The 26,829-nt window shown below is 41.0% G+C and overlaps 1 protein-coding gene across 3 annotated transcripts in view; it reads right to left on the bottom strand.

Moving 5' to 3' along the window:
* OSBPL1A (oxysterol binding protein like 1A) overlaps positions 1–26,829 on the bottom strand; it is a 78,177-nt gene that overhangs the window by 15,140 nt on the left and 36,208 nt on the right. For all 3 annotated transcript variants that reach the window (XM_068396068.1, XM_068396067.1, XM_068396066.1), the window contains exons 16-17: positions 12,824–12,986; positions 3,848–4,004 (exon numbers count right to left, since the gene is read on the bottom strand). In XM_068396068.1, coding sequence (XP_068252169.1) covers positions 3,848–4,004; positions 12,824–12,986 — 320 coding nt within the window. The remainder of the gene's footprint in view (positions 1–3,847; positions 4,005–12,823; positions 12,987–26,829) is intronic.

Below are 26,829 nucleotides of genomic sequence, written 5' to 3' on the forward strand. Positions count from 1 at the left end.
AATTTTTAAATTGAAAACCAAGGGGGAATGACAGTGCTACTCTGAAGCATTTAAACTGTTTTAAAATGTTTTTGAAGCATTTAAACTTTGAAGCATTTACCTGCACGGAAACTTGAATTTCTCCAAAATCAGAACAATTCCCTTCACTCACTCCCTATTCTGATTTTCCACTGATACAAAAATATTTCATAAAACAGATCCTCTTGAACAATATTAAGTATAAAATACTTCTGTGGATGCTTTGATACAAATGTACAGGAGAGGAAATTATCCAGCAAGTATTTAGTCTTATCTTAATTTTTAGCGTTTACTTATTTTTTTCTGTGTATTCTTTAATGAAGGCAGTTAGCAGAGTGGGTATTTGTGTTTAAGACAGCCCTTCTGCATGTAAAACACACTCACATGTCTCTAGTTTGCTGAAGTATACACAGGGACTGCTTTCCTTACATATTAAAACTTATATTTTCATTAAAGTTAACCTGTCCCTCTGTTTAATATTTTAATTACTTGAAAGTTGGCATTCAGTTTCAGCCATTCATACATATTTCTTACATGTATCAGCCAAACCTGATATGGGAGTCAGTTCTTTTCTCCATATAACACACACATACGGAAGAAACAAAGCAGTTTTAAACCACCAAGAAAAATCCCAGGGACAAGTAAGGACATGTGGAAAAATGACAGGCAGCCAAGACTTGAGGCCTACTAACCTTGACACACTCCCTGTGATTAAGGGGAAGGTTTGTTAATGCAAAAATTTCGTTCCAGATGTCAATTTTAGAAACAACTCAGGAAGTTAATTTTAGCTTTAAGTGACAAAAACATCTGCTGGAACTTCTGTGCAGTAGAACATAAGATGCATTTAAGATCATTCACTTAAACAAAAACACTTGTTTGAAGCATTATCTATAGTAGAACAGCTACTACAGGAATCTTGTGAGGAAGAAGATACATGGTGTGAAAAAGGCATGTTTAGCTTGCTTTTCACATAAACCTGATCAAATAACCTGGCTCCCAAAAAGCCAAACACAAACATGTCTGCATTCAGAAAGGCCCCCAATGGGGGGACCTAAGGGAGAGCTGAATACAAAAACTGAGCAATATGAAGGAAACAGAAGTGATAAATGGATGTTAAATGCTGGCAGGTATTACAGAACATTTTTGTGCAAGGGTTCAGGGGAGGCAGGGATTGGTGGTTTGTTCCTCCCCACCCACCCCCCCCCCCGCTTTTTTTTTTTTTCTTTCTCCAAAGTTTGGCTCAGATTAAAAATTTCCCTCTTAAAAAGAAGTGATTTGAACACTTCCAGATCTAATGTACTATTCTCCTACCTTTCAAATCCTCTCCCAAGAAGTTTTCAAAAATTAAGTCTGCTCTCAAATCAACCTAAACTACAAGAAGTCATGTCACCCACACTCTTTCAAACACTCTATGAATCAGTAGGATACAAACTACATTTAAAAAATGAGAACAAGACAGCAGATTATAACTGGCACTGGCTTTACCTATCTATATATGTACATCTCAATGCTTTTAATGCCTTGGAACCAACAGATTTATTCCTACATCTCCAAAACCAAAACACCACCCCCCATCAAAAAACGACCTCCACCTCCCTGTGCAAAACCCTCACCACTCAGATCAGAGAGGCAGATTAGAACTCAGGTTTTCTAGATGAAGGTAGGAAATAGTCTTATTTATACTGACTGCTAAACAGTGTTAGGTACTCTCATGTGCAACCCCAATGCAGCTGCAGATCCTCTATTCATCTGAGGAACTACAAGAAGGTATCAAGATTTTATGCAAAAGAAATTAATCTGGTCTATTCTCTAAATGACTTGTTTGCATGTGGTTAACACGAACAGAAGCTAAACAAAAAAGTTACAGCAAACCCAAGGGTAAAAGGATGGAATTAAGTGCTGTCAAAACATTCTGACCCCCTCACTTTGCATAGCATCAAGAAGTTAAGGTTTCTGCTCCCAAAAGTACACAAGTAGCATCACAGATGATACATCTTTGATCACATGCCCTCTAAGAAGCCCCAAAACCACAAGAGACACAAACTGGAGCAAGCAGCTCCGGGTAGGTAACACAGTTCTTAAGTCAGAACTGCAATCAGACATGGCAAACAGATCCCATACCAGACCAAACATCACGGCCACCAAGAGCCTCAGAAACACCACACAACTCCCATCCCCTGAGAAGGTTCTCTTGGAGGTAACATTTAAATTGCCTGAGCTCTGGGGAGAAACAGTCTACATCAATATATTTGTGGACAAATCCCAATGTGTCACCAAGGTGCCAGGTAAAAAGCTTGACATTACAGCTCAACCTAGAATGTGCTCTATAGCCATTTAGTCGCATAAAATATGACCATACATTCTTATCTACATGCAAAACAGATGTTTCCACTTTAGCAGTAAATTAGCCAATTTATGCACTCATTTTACTCCAACATCCTATACTCTCTTTACTACTGAAAGACACCCAACTCAGAGAAACGACTTAAGCAGACGTAAGTCGTTTACTTACTGTTTATTACTCTTCATTCCCCCTTATAAAACCAGCAGATCTTAAATGCTCCTCCAGTCACCTGCTCCCTACAGTTCTGACAACACAGTGCAGCGTTACAGAAACTTTCCAAGTTATTTCTTTTTTGTAGTAAACAGAAGATCAATTCCTGTTAAAACTCTTCAAGGCAATGCATGTCAACATGCATCACCATTTTCATGTTGATCACGAATTGCCTCCTTCCTCCTCATTGTTTCCAAGGCAATGAATGCAATTCAGATGCCCACCTTCACCTAGAGCTTCCTCCCCCCACCCCTGAACTTCCTGCTCTAATTAGGAAAGGCACTTAGCCAAGGCCATAAATATATCACCTTGCTAACAGTACACAAGCGCAGAGCAGCATGCTTACTCAGCTGCTTTATGTTACCTTCCCAAACCACCCTGTTACTCCACCCAAGCCCTCATTTGCCTTAGTCTTTGCCTAGTATGGGAAGGATATACATGCAGAGGTTGAACCTTGACTCATCAGGTCTCTGACATTACCACATGCTTCAACAGTCACTGCAATTTAACTATTTAAGATACCAAGTAATTAAAGCATGACTTGCTTCTGTAAAATTAAATATTAATTTCCTGTCTTTACAGAAATCTGGTGTCCCCATCATAATTCTGCACATCCAAAACACTCCCAAAGTAATCTTTTTAAAACACACTGAAGTCTGGCTTGATCTGCAGCACAAACATTATATTGTCCCTTCACTGAAACTTGAGAATAGTGGTGTCTATTACATCTCATTAACTCCAGACCTATTGTCCTCCTTTATCAGCAAGGAAACAAACAAAAATGGATCATTCGACAACACAAAATAAGCAAATGAAACATAGATGAGACTTTTAGAATAAGACTCCCTTTGTCCACATCTGAGTTTCTGATGCCAGGGCTAGCAATATTTTTCATTCATTCCTGATACCAATAGAAGGATCAAATGACTGGAAATTAAAGAGGCAATAGGAGGCATAGGTCATTAAAGATACATGAAGGAATTAAAATCCATGTAAATTTCAATAACATCTATTAAAAAAAAAATCTGTCCATTTTTACATAGCACATTGTATTTTATTTTTACTTATTCAGATTCAACCACTAAAAAGCACGATGCAAAGAAGCACACTAGCCTTGGAAAAATATTCTTTATAAAATCATAACACAATCAACTACTTGTCCATAATCCCTAACAAAGTTCTAAAAGTTTTCACAGTTAATTTTCAGAGATTCCTGTGGTTTTTTACTCACCATTGATGCATATTATAATACCTTAAGAATGGGCAACATCGTACCTGTGTTTTTTGATTCCGTTAGACAGCGACTCCCCACTGCCACAAACCTTTTCTTCAGACATGCTTGAAGTTATTGTGTCTTTTGAATCCATGCTGTCCTCTAATGAGTACGCTGTTGTTGTTTCAAACCCACTTAATGATTTTTCAGATTCTGAATCTGCAAAAGAGCAGGTGCATGTTAATAAATCCACTGCGTGTGCTAGACTTCAGTCACTAACAGATCTTCCCTCTTTGTACAAAACTGAAACCTAAGTAGGCTACCGTGTCCTGATGAAAGCATCCACTTGGTAAGTAACTAGTACTGCCACAGACCACTGCAGCTCTGCTTCTAGACATAGACTAAAGAGATTGTGAGATAAGCCCAAACAGTAGATTAAAAATCCTCTCTCAAACTGAGCCAAAATCTGACATTTTTATTAAACTGAAGCTACTATAACTTGCTTAGGACACGTGCCAGTGTTACACAGATGCCAGTATTTCACCTAAGTAACAGTTACCTCAACATTCAAGTATTGACTCCTCCTATGTAAGATTTAAGTTTGGTCTAAATTCATCGACACTCGGTGCTGTTCAGCAGCCTTCACTTCCCAACTTACTGAACAAGTATCAAAGAACAGAAGGAGGTATCGTACACAGTGGATTACATTAGTCACGCAAGTCCCAGCAAAGTCTAAATGATAAGCTCACCAATCAATAAGATAAACTTTGTACTCTGGAAGGTAGGTTAATAGTACAATCCACATCACACCTAAAACTAAAAACATCAATGACACCACCTTATTTCCAACCAGTGTTTTGGCCAGGTAATGCTTCACCAGCTCTGGAGAAGAGACAGAGTTGCCCCAAATCAGAAAGCAAAAATTTTCTGGCAAAAGGCTGTATTTTTGTTTCATGTTTTTCTTTCAAACTTGACAAGACTGTCAAAGGATTATCCAATTGCAAGTTCCAGGAAGCAATGGAACAACTCAAGACAAGTAAAGATGCACCAATTTCTATCCCATTTGGTAAATTCTTTAGCAGAAACCAGGTACAGCACTGAATGGTAAACAGATCAATGTAAGCCTCACCACTTCTGAAAAAAAGCAAACCCAAACTGTAGTAGACACCATTCCTGCTACATACTTTGAGCATATGCTACTGCTCTTGGCTGCAAATACCCAGAGAAATAATTGCAAGATTAGTCATTCACACACTGATTCTAATTCAAAACTAGTAAATAAAACCTGCTGAAGTAGCAGTCCACCCAAAAGAATATCTCAGTCACAGCTGTCCATTGCCAGGTGCTTTTTTGTTTTCTCTTAAAAAATGATACCAGTAGCTTCTCCAGAACATGTAAATTATATGTTGTTTTGATGCAGGGGGCAGTGACAAGAGGACTTTCTACTACATCCAGACCACAGAAGGGTCAAGAACAGGACAAAATCCTGATGAATGGATGAGCTGTGCCACAATGTTTCCATCTTCTCTAGAGAGTGTGAGATCTAGAAGCATAGAGGAGATCTTTCTTTTCATTAAAAACATCCATCCCTATCCTCATCAAAACAGTACCGAAATTAAGCCAGTTGCTAGGGAATGAAAAGAACTGCCAGCTGGTGCTGAGGATATGTTAAAAAAGTGGACTGGCACTCCAGAGAATCTTCTCACAAGTTTCCACAAATTTGTCAGTTGTGTTCTGTGCCAAATTATGATATAACACATCAAAGCATTAGTTTGGTGGGTACTGTATATAACAAGTAGGATAAAGAGAAGCACTTTCACTTGTGGACAAGTCTGTCACATAAAATACAGATTTCTCCAGAGATCATAAGCCCAGGTAGTCGGGAAAACACTGTTGTGTATCCAAATACCACAGAGGAAGAGAACTCTAGCAGCGTAACACAACTTGGGCCTCAGCATCCTGACCACATGACAAGCTATAAATCCCTTCAGGGTAAGTATTCCACCTCTCCGTTGAAAGAGCTGCTCAACTGTGCCAACGGTTACCGTGATAAGAAAAGCATGAAGCAAATGCTGTAATATAAAGCAAAGAGACTGCCTCCTGTAAGGCTCCTTTCTTCTCCTCTATTATCTGTGACTGTCTTGTTTTTAGACAAGAGGCACAACACGCAATTCCCTCAACCTGAGTTTCTGCAACAGACTTAGGACTCCAGAGTCAGAAAGGGAAGAATGGGTAAGCTTCAGCAGAACTGCTGACCACTCTCTGATATGCTTCTCAATATAACAAGGACTTTTAAACACTACACATGATCAGTTCTCCTAATGCTGGCTTTAAGAGTGCTGAGAGACAATTATGCTGGACTGAGCTCAGCACCTGCAAACCTCTCCAGAGCCGTAGACACTGACCAGCCAGTCTTCTCCAGGGCACGTGCCTTACTTGACAGGCCCTGGAGACAGAGGATAAAAAGAAGGCGGAGTTACTGAATGCCTTCTTTGCCTCTGTCTATACTGCTGGAGGCTGTCTTGAGGAGCCCCGGACCCCTGAGGCCCCAGAAGAAGTCAGGATAGAGGAGGAATCTGTCTTGGTTGATGAGGGCTGGGTCAGGGACCAATTAAGCAATCTGGACGTCCATAAATCCATGGGCCCTGATGGGATGCACCCGCAGGTGCTGAGGGAGCTGACGGAAGTCATTGCTAGGCCACTCTCCATCATCTTTGCTAAGTCGTGGGCAACGGGAGAGGTGCCTGAGGACTGGAGGAAAGCGAATGTCACTCCAGTCTTCAAAAAGGGCAAGAAGGAGGACCCAGGTAACTATAGACCGGTCAGCCTCACCTCCATCCCTGGAAAGGTGATGGAACAACTTGTCCTTGGTGCTCTCTCTAGGCACATCAAGGATAGGGGGATCATTAGGGGCACTCAGCATGACTTCACCAAGGGGAAGTCATGCTTAACCAACTTGATAGCCTTTTATGAGGACGTAACCCGGTGGATAGATGATGGTAAAGCTGTGGATGTGGTCTATCTCGATTTCAGTAAAGCGTTTGACACGGTCTCCCACAGCATCCTCGCAGCTAAACTGAGGAAGTGTGGTCTGGATGATCGGGTAGTGAGGTGGATTGTGAACTGGCTGAAGGAAAGAAGCCAGAGAGTGGTGGTCAATGGGACAGAGTCCAGTTGGAGGCCTATATCTAGTGGAGTCCCTCAAGGGTCGGTACTGGGACCAGTTCTGTTCAATATATTCATTAATGACTTGGATGAGGGAATAGAGTGCACTGTCAGCAAGTTCGCTGATGACACCAAACTGGGAGGAGTCGCTGACGCGCCAGAAGGCTGCGCAGCCATTCAGAGAGACCTGGACAGGCTGGAGAGTTGGGCGGGGAGAAATTTAATGAAATATAACAAGGGCAAGTGTAGAGTCCTGCATCTGGGCAAGAACAACCCCAGGTATGAGTACAAGTTGGGGACAGACCTATTGGAAAGCAGCGTAGGGGAAAGGGACCTGGGGGTCCTAGTGGACAGCAGGATGACCATGAGCCAGCAGTGTGCCCTTGTGGCCAAGAAGGCCAATGGCATCCTGGGGTGTATTAGGAGGGGTGTGGTTAGCAGGTCGAGAGAGGTTCTCCTCCCCATCCTACTCTGCCCTGGTGAGGCCGCATCTGGAATATTGTGTCCAGTTCTGGGCCCCTCAGTTCAAGAAGGACAGGGAACTGCTAGAGAGAGTCCAGCGCAGAGCCACGAAGATGATTAAGGGAGTGGAACATCTCCCTTATGAGGAGAGGCTGAGGGAGCTGGGTCTCTTTAGCTTGGAGAAGAGGAGACTGAGGGGTGACCTCATTAATGTTTATAAATATGTAAAGGGCAAGTGTCATGAGGATGGAGCCAGGCTCTTCTCAGTGACATCCCTTGACAGGACAAGGGGCAATGGGTGCAAGCTGGAACACAGGAGGTTCCACATAAATATGAGGAAAAACTTCTTTATGGTGAGGGTAACTGAACACTGGAGCAGGCTGCCCAGAGAGGTTGTGGAGTCTCCTTCTCTGGAGACATTCAAAACCCGCCTGGACGCGTTCCTGTGTGATATGATCTAGGTAATCCTGCTCCGGCAGGGGGATTGGACTAGATGATCTTTCGAGGTCCCTTCCAATCCCTAACATTCTGTGATTCTGTGATACTTAATACAAGAGCATGCTATACAATAACGAACAGCAGAAGAATGAAACCAGATGCTGTTATATGAAATTGCTCTCTAGAGACACCTCTCCCATTTTCTTGAGAAATGGCTCCCATTGAGAAAAATATGCCTACAACAGCTCCTGCCATCAAACACCTCAATCTCCAGTCCCTAAACCTCAGCTACCTCCTTTGACCCAAGGAGCTTAACAAGCCTTAAGAATTTGTTTAGGTATCAGAGCAAACAAGCCTAGTATTGTACTGCGAGCACAGATCAACAGGCAACTCAAACTGAGCTTTTCCCTGTGTACTTGCAGCTCTTTTCTGAATTAAGATTTGCATACTCCCCCGTCACTGCAAAAAAAGATTTATATTCACAAGTTGCTACAGAGCAGCTGTCAAACAGATGACTGGGAGAAAATGAGGTTTTTTTTCCTATTGAACTTAAGGGGGTGTGGGCTGAGAAGGAGGGAGAAGGAATAAGAGACCCTGTTCAGAAACCAAAATTTTTAAGTGATCTTTGAGACAAGACCAGGCTGCCTAGGAAGCTCTCCAGCTCATGAGACCTGAAGTGTCAGGGTAACAGTAAAAACACCAGCTACATTTTGCAAGAGTGGGAGAACAAGGGGAAACAGCAGAAGCAATGACAGAAACTTAACTCAAGGGAAGTTCATCTCCTATGGCAACAACCGGTAAGTCTTCAGTTCCAGACAGAAAAATTTGGCCAATGTCTTTGATTGATAAATACACCCAAGAAAGGTAGTGTTTAACCACTGGTAAGGTTGGGTTTGAATTATGACCAGGTGTTTCCCATCGCTTTTCGAGATACCTGAATTCATTCTTTTAACTATATTCAAGGCAAGAAGTCCACAGGCAGCAGTGCTCTCACAGAGCTTGTGGGGTATTTTTGGTACACGTTCAAAAAAAGCCACTTGACAAATTACCCTAATCATGGAAGGAAGGGCAGTAAGTTTCTACGCCTTTTGTAATATTTTTACTTTTAAGTGAGCTGATAACTGGAGACAAACTAGGAAGTGAGCAAAAGCGACAGAACTAGTCTACTACTACTTGTGCCATTTATGAGCATTATTTACAAACACAGCACCCATTAGTGGTCCATAACATTTGGAGCTGTACTAGGTTAGGTTTCGCATAATCTAAATATTCATTTAGCTAAATAACTGCTTTCATAGTAAGATTGCATCTATGTAAAACTATCAAACTCCCCTCAACACACAAAAAAGATGTGTTTGCAGAGAAACTCCACCTCTCAAATAAAACCTGTTAAAGAGAAAAATCAGGACAGTTCTGAGCTCTTCCCAAAGTGGGTGTGCAATTTGCACATAATCAGGGAATCTTATTTGCAAGGCAAAAATCAAGTACCGACATCCTTTAATTCTTGACCTGCTTAGCCATTTTTCAGCACTGTGGATAGACTCTGCATTTGTATTCTGTTTTCATATGCTTCCTGAGGTGTGTATACTTAATCAAAGCTAAAAACTTCTCTAGCTCTCTAGGAGATGCCATTGGTCTTACTAAATTCTGCTACTTGTTTAATGCTTCTTCCCCTCACCAATGCCCCTGACCCACCCTGCTTTAAACACAGAAGAAGAGTTTGACACATGTTAAGCATTCAATCCTGAAACCAAGAACTCCAGCACTCCATACGATATCGAGTTTAATTACACATTTCTACCACTCCCATGATGAGAGAATCAGCACACCAGTAAGCACTGTTAACTGACCTATTGCTATCAGAGTTCAGATTAATAACACCCTTAACTTTCCTGATTTTAACACTAGATACCATGCTTTGGTAACACAAATAACTCCCATTTCCTGCAGGTTCTTCCTTTCACTTTCAGTGTCTGCAGCTCTCCCACTGTAGGGATTTAGGAGTTACTGCCAACAGTCAGAAAGCATTGATAACAGCATATCACTTAAAAATAAAAAGAGGAGAGACTTCAGCAAATAAACTACTACTTCAGTAAGCAATCTTACCACATTACAAACATTTTCCTCGCCCCAGTTTTGGAAAAGAAAGAGGGTATTTTTCTAATCGTGTCCAGAATTTCTACAAACAGAACTACACAACACAGACTTATCAGTGACTAATTTAGTCTATGCCAACATTAGCAGGTAGCATGGCTCAGCTGGAGCAGATCTGCAAGCCAAACAGATGGTGCTGAGGACTTGACACTTGAACTAGATACATTTCTAGTGGTATTCTCTTCAGATTAGCTCTACTCTCCTACCACGGACTGCGTGTCCAATAGCAACTGGACTGTATCTTCTGATTCAGCTTCGTTCAGGAATCTGGTTCATGCAATCAGATCGCTCTACAATGTGAATACTTTTGTTGGGAGTAAGCAAGCAGAAGTGTCTAATATGCAGACAACACACTTAAAACAAACAAACAAAAAACAAAAAGCAGCAGTGGCTGCTTCTTTCAACCTGTCAAGTCAAAGCTAACAATTCTTCAGCTCAAAGTGCAAGCCTGGTTATGCAATACTCTCACTTCTAAACTCACTCCTATGGTAGAGATTTAAAAACTCAGATAACTGTAAGTAGAAAAAGATGGTATCCCAATAGAAAAAATACTCTCAAAGTAGTGGCATTTTTCAACTGCGAGACATTATAACTTGTCGTATCATCCTGTTAAAATACATTGGTGTTTGCTCAATCTCCTATACAGCCTAGTAAGATAACTCATTAATACGTCTATTTATCCAAAATCAATATCATTTAACTTAATAAAATACTATCAGATTACAAATGAGGTTTAGCAAAAGCTTTTAAGACAAAGCCCTAGTAGTTTAGATTTCTGGAGATCCAAATTTTTAACTTCTAACAATTAGGCCTAGTCGCCACTCTCTGTTATGAAAATATTTATGATCATATGTCTCACTAGCCCAAGAAAGAAGACCCACATTCCCAAACTCTGACCTAGTGCCATATATTCGCAACTCCTCTACTCTCATTGTATTCTTGCCATACAGACACAAGAAGCCTTCTAGTTGAGACTCCACAGACATGGCAGAAAAGAAAGAGGGTTAGAAAGTATTACCAGGATCCCAGTAATTAGTGAAAAAAACCCCACCCGAAACCATACCCACAAGAACTAATTCCTTTTGTGTTTACAGTGAAAGTCATAACATGCATCCAGCAGCCAGGAAAATGTGTCACATTTCCCTTTCTCTAGCTCCGCCCCCCCCCCCCCAAAAAAAATAAATGAGAGTGCCCTTCCCCCAAACACGTGTCTTCAGAGACAGAGAGGACCCTAATCACTGCAAAGCACTGAATGTGCACAACCTAGAAAAGAGAATCTAACACAAGTCTGATGAAGTTGACAGCCAAGAAAGCGAGTCTGTCCTGGAAAACTATTTAAATTGCAATCAAGATAAGTTACGTCAAGTAACTTCTCCCGAAGCAGAGAGAATTGACACGATTTTATACGTGTGTGTATATCTATACATGCACTCAACAAGTTTCATAGTTATACAAATCCACTCGATGTGATTTGTTTGCAGCTTCAAGTGACAAAACCACCACCTCTCCCAACTAGAGAGGAGGCTTTGGACACTTCCATTCAAGAAGATTTAGAGACTGGGTCAGTTATGAGATGTATAGATTAATAGCTCTTTAAAGCTCACTATTCTCTCATATACACAAAGCAAGCCTGGCTGGAGAGACTACATTCCAGCAGCACCAGATAAACCACTATTCTCAGCTTTGTTGCGACAAGCAAAAGAGCCCGAGGCCTTTCAGCAGAATTGTTCTTTTGGTTCTGGTTGAAGAACACGTTTCTAGTGTTCCTCAATCTCTTCTCCTCTAGAAGGCTTGATAAATTTGTTACTATGCCAAGCAGCAAAGTCTGCTGTTGATTCCCTGTGTTCCTGTGCTAGTGCTATACTCAAGCATAGACTCCACTTTGCCTGTTTTTACTCTCTGCTTAAGTTGCGCACTGCAGAACACCTATCAAGGAGTCTGGCAACACCGCTTTTCTCATCTGTCAGAAGCATCAGACAGTTCAGCTCACAGAAAAAGCAACCCCATACTTGCACATGGTGTATGCCATCACAACCTAATTATCTGCTACAGTTAGACCATGTTCACCCTCAAGCTTTTCCAGATCCTTCATACTTGTAGACAGCGTTGTGCTGTGGGACCACCCAGTTGGAGCTAGTATTGAGCTGCACTATGTACAGCCTCTCTGTACAAATGCAGATTGTAATCATCTTATGCAGTTCAGAGTTTTCCAAAAATCACTATTTGCATGTTCTGCACATGAAAATATGAAAGATACTAAACTGAAGAGCAGACAGGGAAAGAAAAGATACTTCAGAAATGCACGCAGGATTTTGATTCATCCTTTTCTTCCACCTGTGACGCTTAAGGTATACAAAATTGGAATAGAACAAGCCTTTCTTAACCTCATTATCCCTCAAAACTAGCGATTTTCATGGACAGATCTTAACAACAGAACAAAAGTAAAAACATAGACCACCATGGAGAAAGCAAGTCAGAAGGCTACCAGATACAGTTACATCTCCTAAAATAGAAGCCTTAAGTTTTGCTATTTAAAAAAAGGGCATAGACACACCAGCAATCAGACCTTTCCTGACTGCCCTGTGGTTTTGTAACTTTTTGTCACTCTAAAGCAAAATGATACAATTCTAACAGGTGAAGTCAGGCAAATTTTTAAAGGCCCATTCATAAAGCACATGAAGTATTCTCCTAAAATTAGTTCCATATTAGAAAGGCAGAGATTTCACTTACAGTGAGACTGCTCCCCACCCCCTGGCTCCACAAGGCATTCACCACATACATGCTGGTTACACACTCACATTTTGGACATCATTACTCACCTGAAACAGCATCATAGAACTGCTCTTCACTGATGATGCTGAGAGGTGGAGATCCCTTAACCAGAGACTGCTCTAGTTCATGGTGTTCGGTAGCTAGTGTCTCTAATGCTTCTGACAAGATCTTGTTTTTCTCCTGCTCATGCTCCAGTTTCAAATTCCTCACCTATAAGTAGATACATGTATGAATAAAATCTCATGTCTCTGAAGAATGTGTAGCTGGAAGCTATTCAGAAAATAGAAACCTAATAAACAAATAACTAGCAAACAGCTGGAACTGAAACCATACAGATTAATGAGAATATTACAGTATTTTTGTGATGACAATCAGGTTGTTACTCAGCATTTTCAGGAGTTGAGAAACCTGACAAATAACATCTGACAGTATAAATCACAATTCCACAAGTGAATTCAAGCCAGATAACTATACCCTAAAACTGAAGGGAAATATTTACAGCTCCACTTGGATGACCTTAACTACAGAGTTAACGATCAGTTCCTACACGCACCAAACTCCCTGCACTAGTCTGCTCTAATTTGGGCCAAGCAGCATCACCTAAATTGAATTACAGAGCAAATGTGAATGCCAGCTACAAATAACTGCAACTGAACTATGAGCTAAAAACATTTAAACCTAAGGATTACAGAAGGAGGTTAAAAAAGAGATTCCTCTAACTCATTTAACGTCAATATAAACAGCCCTCCCTCCCCACTCCCAAAACACTTTACAGAGGAGCCAGAAGCTGACAAAAAAAAAAAGCCCAGCCACCAGATGGTGGACTTTTATTTAAGCCCACACATGCAATCAGCTCCAGAGACGATGATGTGATCCACGTTTGGAGTCCAGGACTAATAACGGGAGAGCAACATGTCCTTCCTATTTCCTCCTCGTTTTTTTTTTGCTGGTGCTTTCCCGTATCCTCTTTCTTCCAGGGGAGGGGAGAGGGCTGTAGCTGAAGGCTCAGGTCCCAGCCCAGCAAGGTTTCAATGTGCTACTTCTCTTTCAGTCCCCCAACCAATGACTCTTTTCCTCTTCCTTTCTCCCTTCCAGTCGTATCTTTTTAAAAGCATCCCCAGCCCCTGCCTTGTCCTCTAGTTTACAATGTCAATTCCTCCTCTGCTAAGAACATGCAAGGATATGACAATTAGTCTCTTGGAACAGTTACAGGAACAACTTACACACTTTCCTAAGAAACTTACACACATACCAACATCACCTTTTTGAATCTAATTTAAGAACCGTTCATATATCCTATTTGGCTACATTTTACATTAAAGCTTCACTTTGGAGGCTTCAGCCCCCTCAGTTATAACAACCACTCAAACAGTGGATTCAGAATCAGGCACAAATGGGGGGGTGCAAATTTAGAGGCTAGGATGGAGGTATTAAAGCAGATTTGCCACTTCCAGAGAAGACCTTCTATGCTGGCAGTAACATACCTTCTGGAGAAAGATTTATGCAAGGAATTTTCACCCCCTCAGTTGCACCAAATACTAAATTAGCCGGTTTGGCTGCCAGGCTCTGAGGTAAAGGGGCAATCCAATTACATGATAATTTAAAAGTATAAAATTGGGTTGCTAATTGAAAGCAATATAACCAGTAAGTCACCTACTGTCTAATAGTTTTACCTTGAACACAATGAAAAGAGTCTGGACTAGTTACTGTCACTTTCATTTAAAGTTCACTCTGACAGTACCAATGAAGCCAATTACTGCAATGTTTCATTCAAATCAGACATGCCACTGCAAAAGAGCTGGTATTAAGCAGTTTCTGCAGGGGTTACATTTTGTATATAACCGCCCATTTAGAGAAACAGCATCAGTATTTCACTCTCCTGAGAAAGGGAGGGTAGAGGACTGAAAATAAAATGGTACTTTTCATTCTTATTGAACAGCAAAGAAAAACCAGTTATTTTAAATGGTATTTGCATTTTTTTTGCAGTCTTGAATGATATGCCTTTATGCTCTAACGTTTTGTTTTGATAAATGATCGAGTGGTTTAAAACTTTACCTAAAACTTAAGTTTCAATGTTATTTAACAGCAAACTGAAAGAAAATCAGAATATATCTAACAAAACCCAGATGAACCTTTCTTTGCATCCTCTAAAAGCACAGTAGTGTGACTAAACAAGCAACAACAGATATAGGTGAAAGACACAATTTTTTGCGCCTCCCTCAAAAAAGGCTTTTTTTGACTTTAAGGTTTCTCTTCCCTATCATAAGGCAGAGCTATTCAGAATTACAGAAGTTGTACTAGAAATAAATTCCCTTTTTGGAAAATAAATAGCCAGCTTTACAATTCACTTTTCTGTGTACTTCCAGGTTTCCTAGATGCCAAACACCTACTGGTACAGCAATTACACACTACTAATAGGTAACAACAGAAAAAAAAAAAAAAAAAAAAGCTTTTAATCTGTTACGTCAGCAGCACAACGCCAGCCAGAAGCTAACAAAAAAAGAACACATGTCTAAGTTTGTTGCTTGTAACCTTTGGGATGCTCATTCATATCTGAATGTACTGGTTTTAAAGCAACCTTAATTCAATATTTGGGGGCTGGAGATGTAAAGTCCAGTATAAAACTTCAGTCAACAGTACTGAGCCTGTGGGATGGACACACACATTCAGAGAGCCAAGAGCTGGCTCCACAAACCTCTACAGCCCAGTACTCAGTGAAGGGTAAGAGTTTACACCAGCAGCTCTCTGAAGCTAGTAGTCTGGAAATACTGTCTGTAACTACACTATGTCCTTAAGCACCAAAACATTTCTACCATGTCAATGTGAGGGGGGGAAAAAAAAAAAACAAACCACCAAACACCACACACAACACACCACAGAAAACAACCCAGATGGTTGCACTACCATTATTTGACTGATTTCACCTGTAGAAAAGCAATGCTTGAAAAGGTAAGAGCTAGCAGGACCTTCATGTACTCTGCTTCAAAATACAGGTATTTCTGGAGAAACAACCTTGTTTGAAATAAGCATATTGTTTATTTTTAAACACAAAGTAGCTTTAAGCAATATCACCATTTTGTCACCTTGTCTTTTATTATTGACAAGATACATCTAAAACCTTCTTGCAGTAATTTGACTGCAAAGGCAGGATGTTTTTGTCTTTCCAGAACCACATACTCCATTCTTCCAAGCTTAATAAGAAATATGCAGGCAGATTGGCACTATTTTCAGAGCATAAAGTTCATTCAACAACATAATTGACTGAGTGATAGTTTTCCCAAAATGTAAGAAGTAGATTGCTGTTATGCATAATTTTGCCATACTCCAATTTTCATTCACAAGACTTGGCCAATGATTAAGTTCTGAGGAAAATTATTCCATCTTCCTGGCTACTCCACCACCATTTCTGGAGATGACACTTCACCTTTATCCTTTTTCCCCAAAGTTTTTTCTTCAGTGTCCCAACACAAAAACAACTGCAAGATTACAGAAGGAACCTTCAGACTAGTTTTAAAAATGCTTATTAACATAAAATCTTCAGGATCTATGTATACAGCAGGAAGATGACAAAGAAAACACCTGCTTTCGGAAGCATACGCATTTCAGTCTATTAAACTGGATGCAGACAGACTAACATTTTTCAGTGAAATAACATCTGATTTCGTGAAATCACATTAGCTGAGTATTGCACTATTTTACACAGTGACACAAATATTTACACAAGGTAGTAAATATGACACCAAAATGATGCAGGTATCAGTGTATACACAGCTCTGGAAATCCAGTCGGAGCACACCCAGAAAAATATCAGAAGAGCTATTTTACTGACAGCCTGTATAAGGCACAGTTTGTGATACAGCAGTGGTTTCTGTACTTTCAGTAGTGGTGCCTGAGTTGAGAAAGAGACAGATGGCAACTCACATCGTACTGGGTTCAGCTCCTCATCCTCCAGCTATGGAACATCTGTCATCTTTTTGATCCCTGCTGCTGGTCCCCACAATGCCAGGGCCACCATCAGCCTTATAAGCTCTCCACAGAGCATCACAGGGACAGCAGCACAATGTGCTGTAGCGAGCCTGGCATGAGGCCAGCTAAGTTCCCAATGTTCAACTGGTCAGGCTTCCTACCCTACCCTTGTCAGGAGCTTTTCTGCACAAGAACAATTAGAGTTATCAATTAAAGTTGGGCTTGTGCTTGTACTCTTAGACAATGACAGATCAGTCAAGTCAAGTTAAGATCAGTCTTGTTTTAATCTCTAAAGAGAATATTATTATCATGAAATTTCAGGTTTATAATTACTGATGGAAACTATCTAGCTTTGTCTCACAGAAGTAAACAATCACTCAGTCATTAACCTTACAGCTACAGTAACCTGATACTGAAGTCTTGGTGGTTCTGTGTCAGTGTATCTAGGTCAGTACAACAATTTATTTTTTAAAAAAATACTTCTCCAACTGAAGAGGTCTGATACCCAAGTTCTGGTAACTGGTTTCACTTCTGGTTTGACTGAATGGGAATCTGCTTCCAACAGCTTCCCATAAATATTTGAGTCCTTCAGGCTGTAAGCACTGAATTGTGAGTTTAAATAGTAGAACTGAGTTATTTTAGCAGTCAGACCTCTAGTTATTTTTTTAAAAGGGAAGAACCAAGATTTTTGCCGACACTTCTACTGTCTTTCCATGCTATTAGAAATCCTGCTAAGCACAAGAATGTGGTTTAAAAGTTAACTCCTTCACTGTGTATTACTAGCAGAAAGTCCACATGCCTATTCCAAAATGTCAAAAAGCTCATTGTGTGTAACAATAGCCAGTCCCATTCCTTCCTGTACACTCAGCTTCCATGAGATAAGTGGGAGACTAGTAACATGCACCAAATCGCTATTTTTTCTTTATTTTTCTTCTTTTTTAAAGCCTGAAGTCTTGAACTATATCAGCACAGCCTGTAACCAAGGCTTCTCTGTCCATCTTGAAGACATCTCAGTACAATACACAAAATACTTGCTTTGTTTGGTGCTGGATGCTTCTAATTTAAATTAATACCCAACAACAGTGGCACTTTTGTGGGGTAGGAAAGGGTCACACCACTGTATGCCCAGCTAATAAATTATCATCTCAGCAACATGCTATTGCAGCTGCAAGCAAATCCTAAAACCAACACAGAGCAAGCAAGGCATAGAACAAATACAGACACCCCAACGATATGTAGGGCTACCTGCCTTTAACATTAGAATAGCAAATTAAGAGACAGCATTCCTGAGCTCTAGGTTCCCCTGGACTGAGAGAGAGAAAAGAACACGGCAGTGGGATTTAGTTGAATTTTACTTTCAAAAGCACTCATCTTCAGTGTTAAGAATAAGAATGCCCAAAATATGCAGATTTCGAGTTGTGTAGGAAGGAAGAACTACCTCTTTCACATAGCAACCACCAGGAGATCTGAAGCCTGACTCTGCCGGAGTGTCAGTATGCCTCATACCAGTTCTGTCTGCACTAAGCAGAGTGCAGGCAAGCAGCCTATGACACTGCCTCACCAATGTCTCCGACTACTCAGAAGTGGGGTTTTGGTTTTCAAAATGAATAGTTTTGTCTAACTGTCAGAAATTCCATTCTCCCAAAAATGTCACTGCTTATGGGACATTGGCCACGAAGCACAGACAAGGTGCAAGTTTTCAGTAGCAAGCTAGGGGCCAGTCTAATACCTGGCTGGAAATTAACATATAACCAAGAAATTAGAAAAACACTGCTATAGTAGAACTGACAGTTTTCTGTGGACACCTCCTGACATTAAGAAACATAATCCTGCTTTCTGTAATGAAGTAAATGCCAATCAAACCTGCCATTTGTTTCACTCTACATCTATTTATATGAAAGTGTTAGTTTCCAGGGTCAGCTACTCCAACAGGACATACTATTCTGAAAGACAGAACCTACAAAGCTCTGTGTTGTAATACATTACACGATGGAAAACTACTCACAGGAAGCACCGGGAATCCAAAGCGAGGATTCTTTCCCTTCTTCTGTGATCTTCATACCAAACAAAAATCCCTACCAAAAAAATCTGAGGCTAACAGTGCAAATCACAACCTCAGTGCAGACAGTTTGAAATGTACACTGTTTGTGCATTCTAACAGACAAGCTTACATAGTTGCAATTTTGCTGTTAGTACAATACAGTCCCTATTGCTAGTGCCTCTCTGCATAAGCCACTTCTTTGTGATGACCAGTTTAAACTAGTGCTGAGTAAATATGTTATTCTTTTACATTTAATGTAGAATGAGAACTACATAGTTTCGAGAAGAGTCAGGCCTGCCTCCATGTCTTGAACAAAACTTGCCTTTCATTTCATCATGGAAGAAATGTAAAGACTTTGAATATCTTCCCTGAGGCATATCTGTTTAGAAATGGAACAGTTCTATGTATCTCGTTAGCCAACTCTGAAGCCTGCTACTGCAGCACTAATTCTACAGGATATGCTTCTATGGAAAAGTGCTTTTAGATCTTCTGCTACGTGGAGTAGGACTAAGTTGTTGCTTAAGCTGCTACTGAAGTAAAAACCGAAACCAGTTGCTCTCAAGAGGAGTTCTCATAATTTTAACCACATTTGAGCTTCAATAGAGGAAGTTTTCCAGAAAGAAAACAAATTTTAAAAAAGGCTTGACTTTTACCTCTACTCATGGGATTTAACTCCCACTAAGCACATATTAGTATATGATCTGAATATGTATAATCCTACTTTTCTCCTAACTCTCCCCCCCACTCCACCCCCAAAAAACAGGCACAGTTTTGATTTCACTATGTTTCTTTGAAAGCATGCCTCAGGTATTTGAAGTACTAGAGAAGGGAACAAGTACTTTATGAATACTCCTATGACACATCATAAAGCTGCAAGTGTGACAGCTCACACTAAAGCAAAAAGTAAGTGTTCCCAAACAGATGCGATCAGTTTCATGAACACATCACTAGAGTGCTAAAGCCCTCAAGCATGCAAATGTTTTATACAGAAATTTGGGAGTTCTTATCTGTTTACACACAGGCCTTTCCACACAGAGTCCCCCTGCTGACTCACCACTCCCCATCACCATCATCCACAAGGACCTCGTGGCAAACATCTGCTATCTTAACATATGTTAAGGCCTTGTATTATAACTATTTACTAGAGTAAACTGGCTCTCGTAAACTTCATCATGGCCCTGGCTCACCCCAGAGTACAGAGGACTGGTCCAAAAAAGTCACGCTTTACTTCAACTTCACTGTTTCCTGCTCAGGTTTTCTCTCTGTGCTATAAGCTTACCACTTACCCAGCTTCAGAGATCTATCACATCTCTAGTTAAAAATAGAATAGTTAGATAGCACTCGCCAGTGACTTGAACTACTGCTAGCGCAACCTCTGAAATGCAAAACAAGATGTGATCAGTTAATCAAGGAGTTAAGATGAGCTCACTGATGATAGGTAAAGTGTTACTTACTGTATCGTAAGACAGCATCAGTCTTCACCTTAGAACTCTGGCCAGCTGACTCTACAGCTACAGCATCAGAGTATCACATCTTACTGAGATCATCAAATTCAAAAGAGAAAAAAACTCAGAAAGCTAACACAATATTTTGCTTTCTTTCAGACCCATATACAGGAAACATCACCAATAAAGTTCCTCTTTATCAAAGGCTGAAAGACCCCCAATACACACAAGCAAACCCCATACATACCAATTTGAAGTCCTGGCAATCTAGCCATTTACATCCCAACTCAAAGCCTACAGAAGAAACCAAAGACTTTGTAAGTTAAGTCATAAGACTCTGCCTCAATCATTCCCCAGATGAACACAAGGATTCATTGTTAGTCAACTACAAATATTCACCTCAAAAGTTCAAGAGGAGGAGTTTAGCAGGGCTGATTTGGAAACGCTACATTTCATTCTGAGTACAGAGTTATAATATTTCCCTGTATTTGATTTATTAAAATAATTAAATTCTGCTAATGAAGGAAAGGACCAGATATAATCATAAAACTTAGAAAGAGATAGTGGAACCACTGCTAGAAGCAAGAGCCAAGCTATTGTCCACACAGAAGATACTCTGTGAAGGTATCTTCTCTGAGAAGATCTTCTCTGAGAAGATCCTGACTTTGGCAGGATCATGTCAACACAGACAGACATCAAGGCAGTAAAGAGAACTGTTATTCAAGAGAAGAGCTGGAGATGCTGAGAGCAGTCAGCACTCTTCTTCCAACATACAAGTCTATTATAAAAATCCATAATTCAAGACTGCCTGGATTAAGTTTCTGAACTATTCACATGCTGGGGACAACGACTCTTTGCCTCCCACCTTTCCCTTCTATGACACAGACACTTCATCCTCAACATGGACCTTGCTGCCTTCCTTCCCCTCTCCTGTTTCCACATTTGGCTATGTCAAAGTTTGTTTATTCAGAGGCTGATGAAGCACCACAGTTTTAACCAGCGGAGAATGTTGCCATTCTGAGCCAAGAATCCATCTAGAAGTACAAAAACAAACTGCAAAGACTTCATTTCCGATTGCAGATTAGAAGGACGGTTCTGGCTTAAAAGCTTGGGTTTAAGGTTTGGGTTTAAGGTTTTCTGTCAGAGAAACTGCATTCTTCAAAGTAATTCTGCACTGGTCAAGACTTAACAGAGCTTTTTCTGGTTTGTTTCTAAAGTGAGACTTAATGGCAATTCGAAGTCTTCCTCTGAAAAGTATTTGTTTTGTACATTTTACTTTGACAGCTTAACTGTGAACTAATAAATCTCATGAAGTCGACTTAGGTTTGAGAGCTGCAGAAGTTGCCAGTTTCCAGAGTGCATTCTGTGCCTAGTCATGTTCCAGTATTATGATAACGATTAGTCAAACATCAGGAGTTCAAACAAAAAGCCTTCTGATTTTGTCATTTTCTGTTAAGTATTGTTTCTATTCTGAGTAAAGTTGAAATTAAATATGGTTGCTATTCACGTTTGCCAATAGCTTATGCCAAAACAAGCTGGGAAAGAATGACATCAGCAGTGATGTACATGTTTGGGAAGCTCGTTTCAAGTTGCACGGCTACAAGATTACCAGAAAAAAACACACCCCAAAGATATTTTGCTGCCTAGTGTGATTAAGCATCTATTTCCTCAGAGGCATATGCCACAAGTAACCTCACCCAAAGTAATGGTCTCATTCAAGCTGATATACTGATGTCAACAGGACTAGAACAGTACATTGCTGCATGTTGTCAGATTTGGTTGGGACCTTTTTTTGTGCCTTTTCCCTTTGAGAGATTCTGAACATCTTTGAAGTTCGCTAGTCTCACAAACAGAGAGACCAGACTTTAAGATGTAAGGGTTCTTAAGAACGCACACAGGAAACATTTCCTTTTTATTCTTAAGGACTGTTTTGAAAATAGATCTTAAGGCAGTTTTGATCTAACTACTTCCCTTAAGTATTTTTCAGTATACACCACTGACTACTTTGATCAACCCCTTTTGCATCCTCTCCCCCACGCTTCTTCCCGGTTCGATCACAGCGAATACGTGTGTTAGTGTCTTCTCCTTTGAAGCAACTGTCATGTTTTTGCTATGTTTTTGTTGGCTCTTACTGGCTTACTAGAGCTGCTACACAACCGGACACGTTGTTGACTCAGAGTGAAGCCATCTTCCTACTAAAAAATTAACACTTCTGAAGCTGGCTGTCTGTTCTACAAGCTCTGCACATTGGGAACCTTGTTAATTATTTATGAAGAATAACTGACATCTTTTTTAAGAAAAGCAATTCCAAAATAAACATGCATGCTGTACAGTTGTTCTGCATTTATGAAGAACTCAGACATCTGATTTGCTAGTTTTTATTTCATTTTGGATGCTAACCAAACTAGTTAAAAATGGAAAAGGTTGAACTCCTACATACGCCAGAAGTCACAGAATCACAGAATCACAGAATGTTAGGGATTGGAAGGGACCTCGAAAGATCATCTAGTCCAATCCGCCTGCCAGAGCAGGATTGCCTAGACCATATCACACAGGAACGCGTCCAGGCGGGTTTTGAATGTCTCCAGAGAAGGAGACTCCACAACCTCTCTGGGCAGCCTGTTCCAGTGTTCAGTCACCCTCACCGTAAAGAAGTTTTTCCTCATATTTATGTGGAACCTCCTGTGTTCCAGCTTGCACCCATTGCCCCTTGTCCTGTCAAGGGATGTCACTGAGAAGAGCCTGGCTCCATCCTCATGACACTTGCCCTTTACATATTTATAAACATTAATGAGGTCACCCCTCAGTCTCCTCTTCTCTAAGCTAAAGAGACCCAGCTCCCTCAGCCTCTCCTCATAAGGGAGATGTTCCACTCCCTTAATCATCTTCGTGGCTCTGCGCTGGACTCTCTCTAGCAGTTCCCTGTCCTTCTTGAACTGAGGGGCCCAGAACTGGACACAATATTCCAGATGCGGCCTCACCAGGGCAGAGTAGGATGGGGAGGAGAACCTCTCTCGACCTGCTAACCACACCCCTCCTAATACACCCCAGGATGCCATTGGCCTTCTTGGACACAAGGGCACACTGCTGGCTCATGGTCATCCTGTTGTCCACTAGGACCCCCAGGTCCCTTTCCCCTACGCTGCTTTCCAATAGGTCTGTCCCCAACTTGTACTCATACATGGGGTTGTTCTTGCCCAGATGCAGGACTCTACACTTGCCCTTGTTATATTTCATTAAATTTCTCCCCGCCCAACTCTCCAGCCTGTCCAGGTCTCTCTGAATGGCTGCGCAGCCTTCTGGCGCGTCAGCCACTCCTCCCAGTTTGGTGTCATCAGCGAACTTGCTGACAGTGCACTCTATTCCCTCATCCAAGTCATTAATGAATATATTGAACAGAACTGGTCCCAGTATCGACCCTTGAGGGACTCCGCTAGACACAGGCCTCCAACTGGACTCTGTCCCATTGACCACCACTCTCTGGCTTCTTTCCTTCAGCCAGTTCACAATCCACCTCACTACCCGATCATCCAGACCACACTTCCTCAGTTTAGCTGCGAGGATGCTGTGGGAGACCGTGTCAAATGCTTTACTGAAATCGAGATAGACCACATCCACAGCTTTACCATCATCTATCTACCGGGTTACGTCCTCATAAAAGGCTATCAAGTTGGTTAAGCATGACTTCCCCTTGGTGAAGCCATGCTGAGTGCCCCTAATGATCCCCCTGTCCTTGATGGGCCTAGAGACAGCGACTTTCACAACACGGTGCTGGAGTTCTGATCTTGGAAAGCATTCTCATTTGTTATAGCCCCGAACAGGCTCTTCTCAACTTTCTAATATTAAAGAATCAGACTTCACAGACAGACACAAATGCAGAACTCCTACTTCTACTTCATATTTTAGAAGGATTCGCAGCACTAAGAAGTGTGCCTTTTCTTAGGGACACTTTTCCTCTGAGACACTGTTTTGTCCTTACCCTTAAGCAGGCAACAGCCAGTAGACATCAGCAAGGCTCTGCGTAGCCTGATAAGACATTTCCTGAAATTAGAGTATGTCGTACGGAAGCTCATCTGGCAGCTAGGGCAGACAGATGCTTTGGGCTACAGTAATCCAAATTGAAAGTTCACAACCTTAGATGAAATTAGCAGAAAAAGACACTGGCATATTGAGAATGAAAACTGAAATACTGCCTCCCAGTTCTTATTTTTGTCAGGAATAATTGCTAGAGTCTAAACCCACTACAATTATCCTGAAATATTATACCTACTGATATATTACAAGGAGACACTATAGAGCACCGCCGCTGCCATGCAGAACAGCTAGATAAGAAAAATATTCTAACTCAGTGGAACAGATCTTCTCTCCTTATGAACAATCTCAAACACTTTTGCCTTTATCTGGTGGCATTTGTTGTTGTTTTTTTTGTTTGGTTGGTTTTTTTTCTCCACTTTCTCTGTTGCAAGAATTCAGTGTGTTACTCATTGCCACTCAGGTCCTTCTTGTGCAAAAAGTAACTAAAGATTAACTGAGTAGATAAAACAAGCCTGCTTCTCCCTAAGGTACATATTTAACACTGTAGCAAAGCTATTTACTGATAAATCTTCTATTTATTACTCCCTGATAGGCAATCAGTAGCATCTACAGTTCAGAGGAAAAAGTGGTCCCAGCTTAAACTTCTAGTAACCTCTTTTATGAACTTCTCCAATAAAAATCACTGGCTGCTAGAATAAAACTAGAAGGTAGATTTGATAAAAGTCTAAGTCTAAAGGAACACCAAGAGTTCTCCCCACCGCAAGCTGAAGGATCCAACAGCCTAGAGTGACATGTCACTTTTTAGATTCAATAAATTGTACATGAGAGCAAAGACAATAGTAACAAAACACTGACCATATGTTATCAGCTGATCTGTGACACATGGTTCCCTGAAACTGTCTAAAACTACTGTACCGGACTGCCTCTTAAGGACTATGTGCATGTCTGAGGGCTGTTCAGGCTACAGGAGAGAAGTCTCAGGGTGGATCTCATCAATCTATGTAAGTACATGAAGGGAGGCTGAAAAGACGATGGAGCCAGGCTCTTCTCAGTGGTGCCCACTGACAGGACAAGAGGCAGTAGGCACAAGCTGAAACACAGGAGATTCCCTCTGAACATCAAGAAACACTTCTTTACTGTGAGGGTGACTGAGCACTGGCACAAATTGCCCAGAGACACTGTGGACTCTCCATCCTTGGAGGTACTCAAAAGCTTTCTGGACATGGTCCTGGGCAACCAGCTCTAGGTGGCCCTGCCTGAGTAGGAGGGTTGGACCAGAGGACCTCCAGGGGTCCCTTCCAACCTCAGCCGTTTTGTTATTCTGTGAGAACAGAGTTTAGCCCTTAGCCTGAAATGTGGCTTCAGAGCTGGGGGAGATACAGGTCAGACAAAACTAGATTTCTGCTATCCAGAGGCACAGATGCAACTGTCCATGGTTTCAAGCTGTCTTAAAGGCTCAGCCAGCTCCTTTTCACCTCAATTTGACTGGTCTGACCTTGCAGCAAGGTGTTTCACTGGAACAACAGACTGTCCTATTTGCATGCATAGCACAGAATACTTCCACAATTAATAGTCTTGTTGGCATTTCCAGAAAGGTATAAACTACTGACATATATGGATTACCATACTACCTAGAGGAGCTACACCATTATCTCAGCAAGATTATTCCCCACCACAACGATAAAATCCCTGTGTATGACTCTGCCCCACTAGTTCACATCTATCAGTTCAAACCCTCCAAGTTCCTGCAGATGCTTTTCTGCTACAGTAGACCTGCACAAGGCCTAGAGGCCGAAGCTCTGCCCAATTAAACTGAATGTTTCCAGACAAGGCGAGAGTAGTTTTGTTTTCCCTACCCTTTCTCCCACCACAGCTCTTGACTCAAGGGATCTGCAATACCAACACTATTAAATTTCAAGATTAATAGGAAGCTGTATTTCTATTCAAGGGTCAAACAACATATCTTAATAGGCTTATATTGTGGAAGCGGTGTAGCTTTGGCAGCACAAAACTGTTCAAAGCAGATTAAAAAGTTTATAGTCTGCTTCTCTAAATAAACTGTTCTGTTTAAGGAGTACCCCTAACATTACAATGTACACTGCAGACTTCCTTCAAAAAAGCATGCTTTAAAGCCATTCTCAAAGTCTCCTAGTGTACCTATGGATCCAAGAGTTATTGCATTGATGTTCAAGTTTTAACACTAATAATATAGCAGCGACAAGCATGAGAGGAGGGAAAACATTGCTGTTCAAAACCACTGACTGAGTCCCTGTTTACCTTACAAGTGGCTTAACATGAAACTATGTAAGCACATCACAGGTGTCACCCCAAATGCACTCTATAAAGACAAGATATACAAATGAAGGGTATCCTTACATCAAAGCTGGACATCCTCTTATACTGGACTCTTTAGGATATTCGCAACAAATGGACAGACTTTATTTCAAAGAGGCCGTCTATCTTGTTACTCCTTTGCAGCAACATTCAGCTCAGTTCTTTACTATAAAGAGAGCATCATTTGCTTTGTGTGCACTTATCAGCTATCCTTATAGGGTAGCACAGGCCT

The sequence above is a fragment of the Nyctibius grandis genome, chromosome 3 (assembly GCF_013368605.1).
Source record: "Nyctibius grandis isolate bNycGra1 chromosome 3, bNycGra1.pri, whole genome shotgun sequence".
NCBI classification, from domain to species: domain Eukaryota; kingdom Metazoa; phylum Chordata; class Aves; order Nyctibiiformes; family Nyctibiidae; genus Nyctibius; species Nyctibius grandis.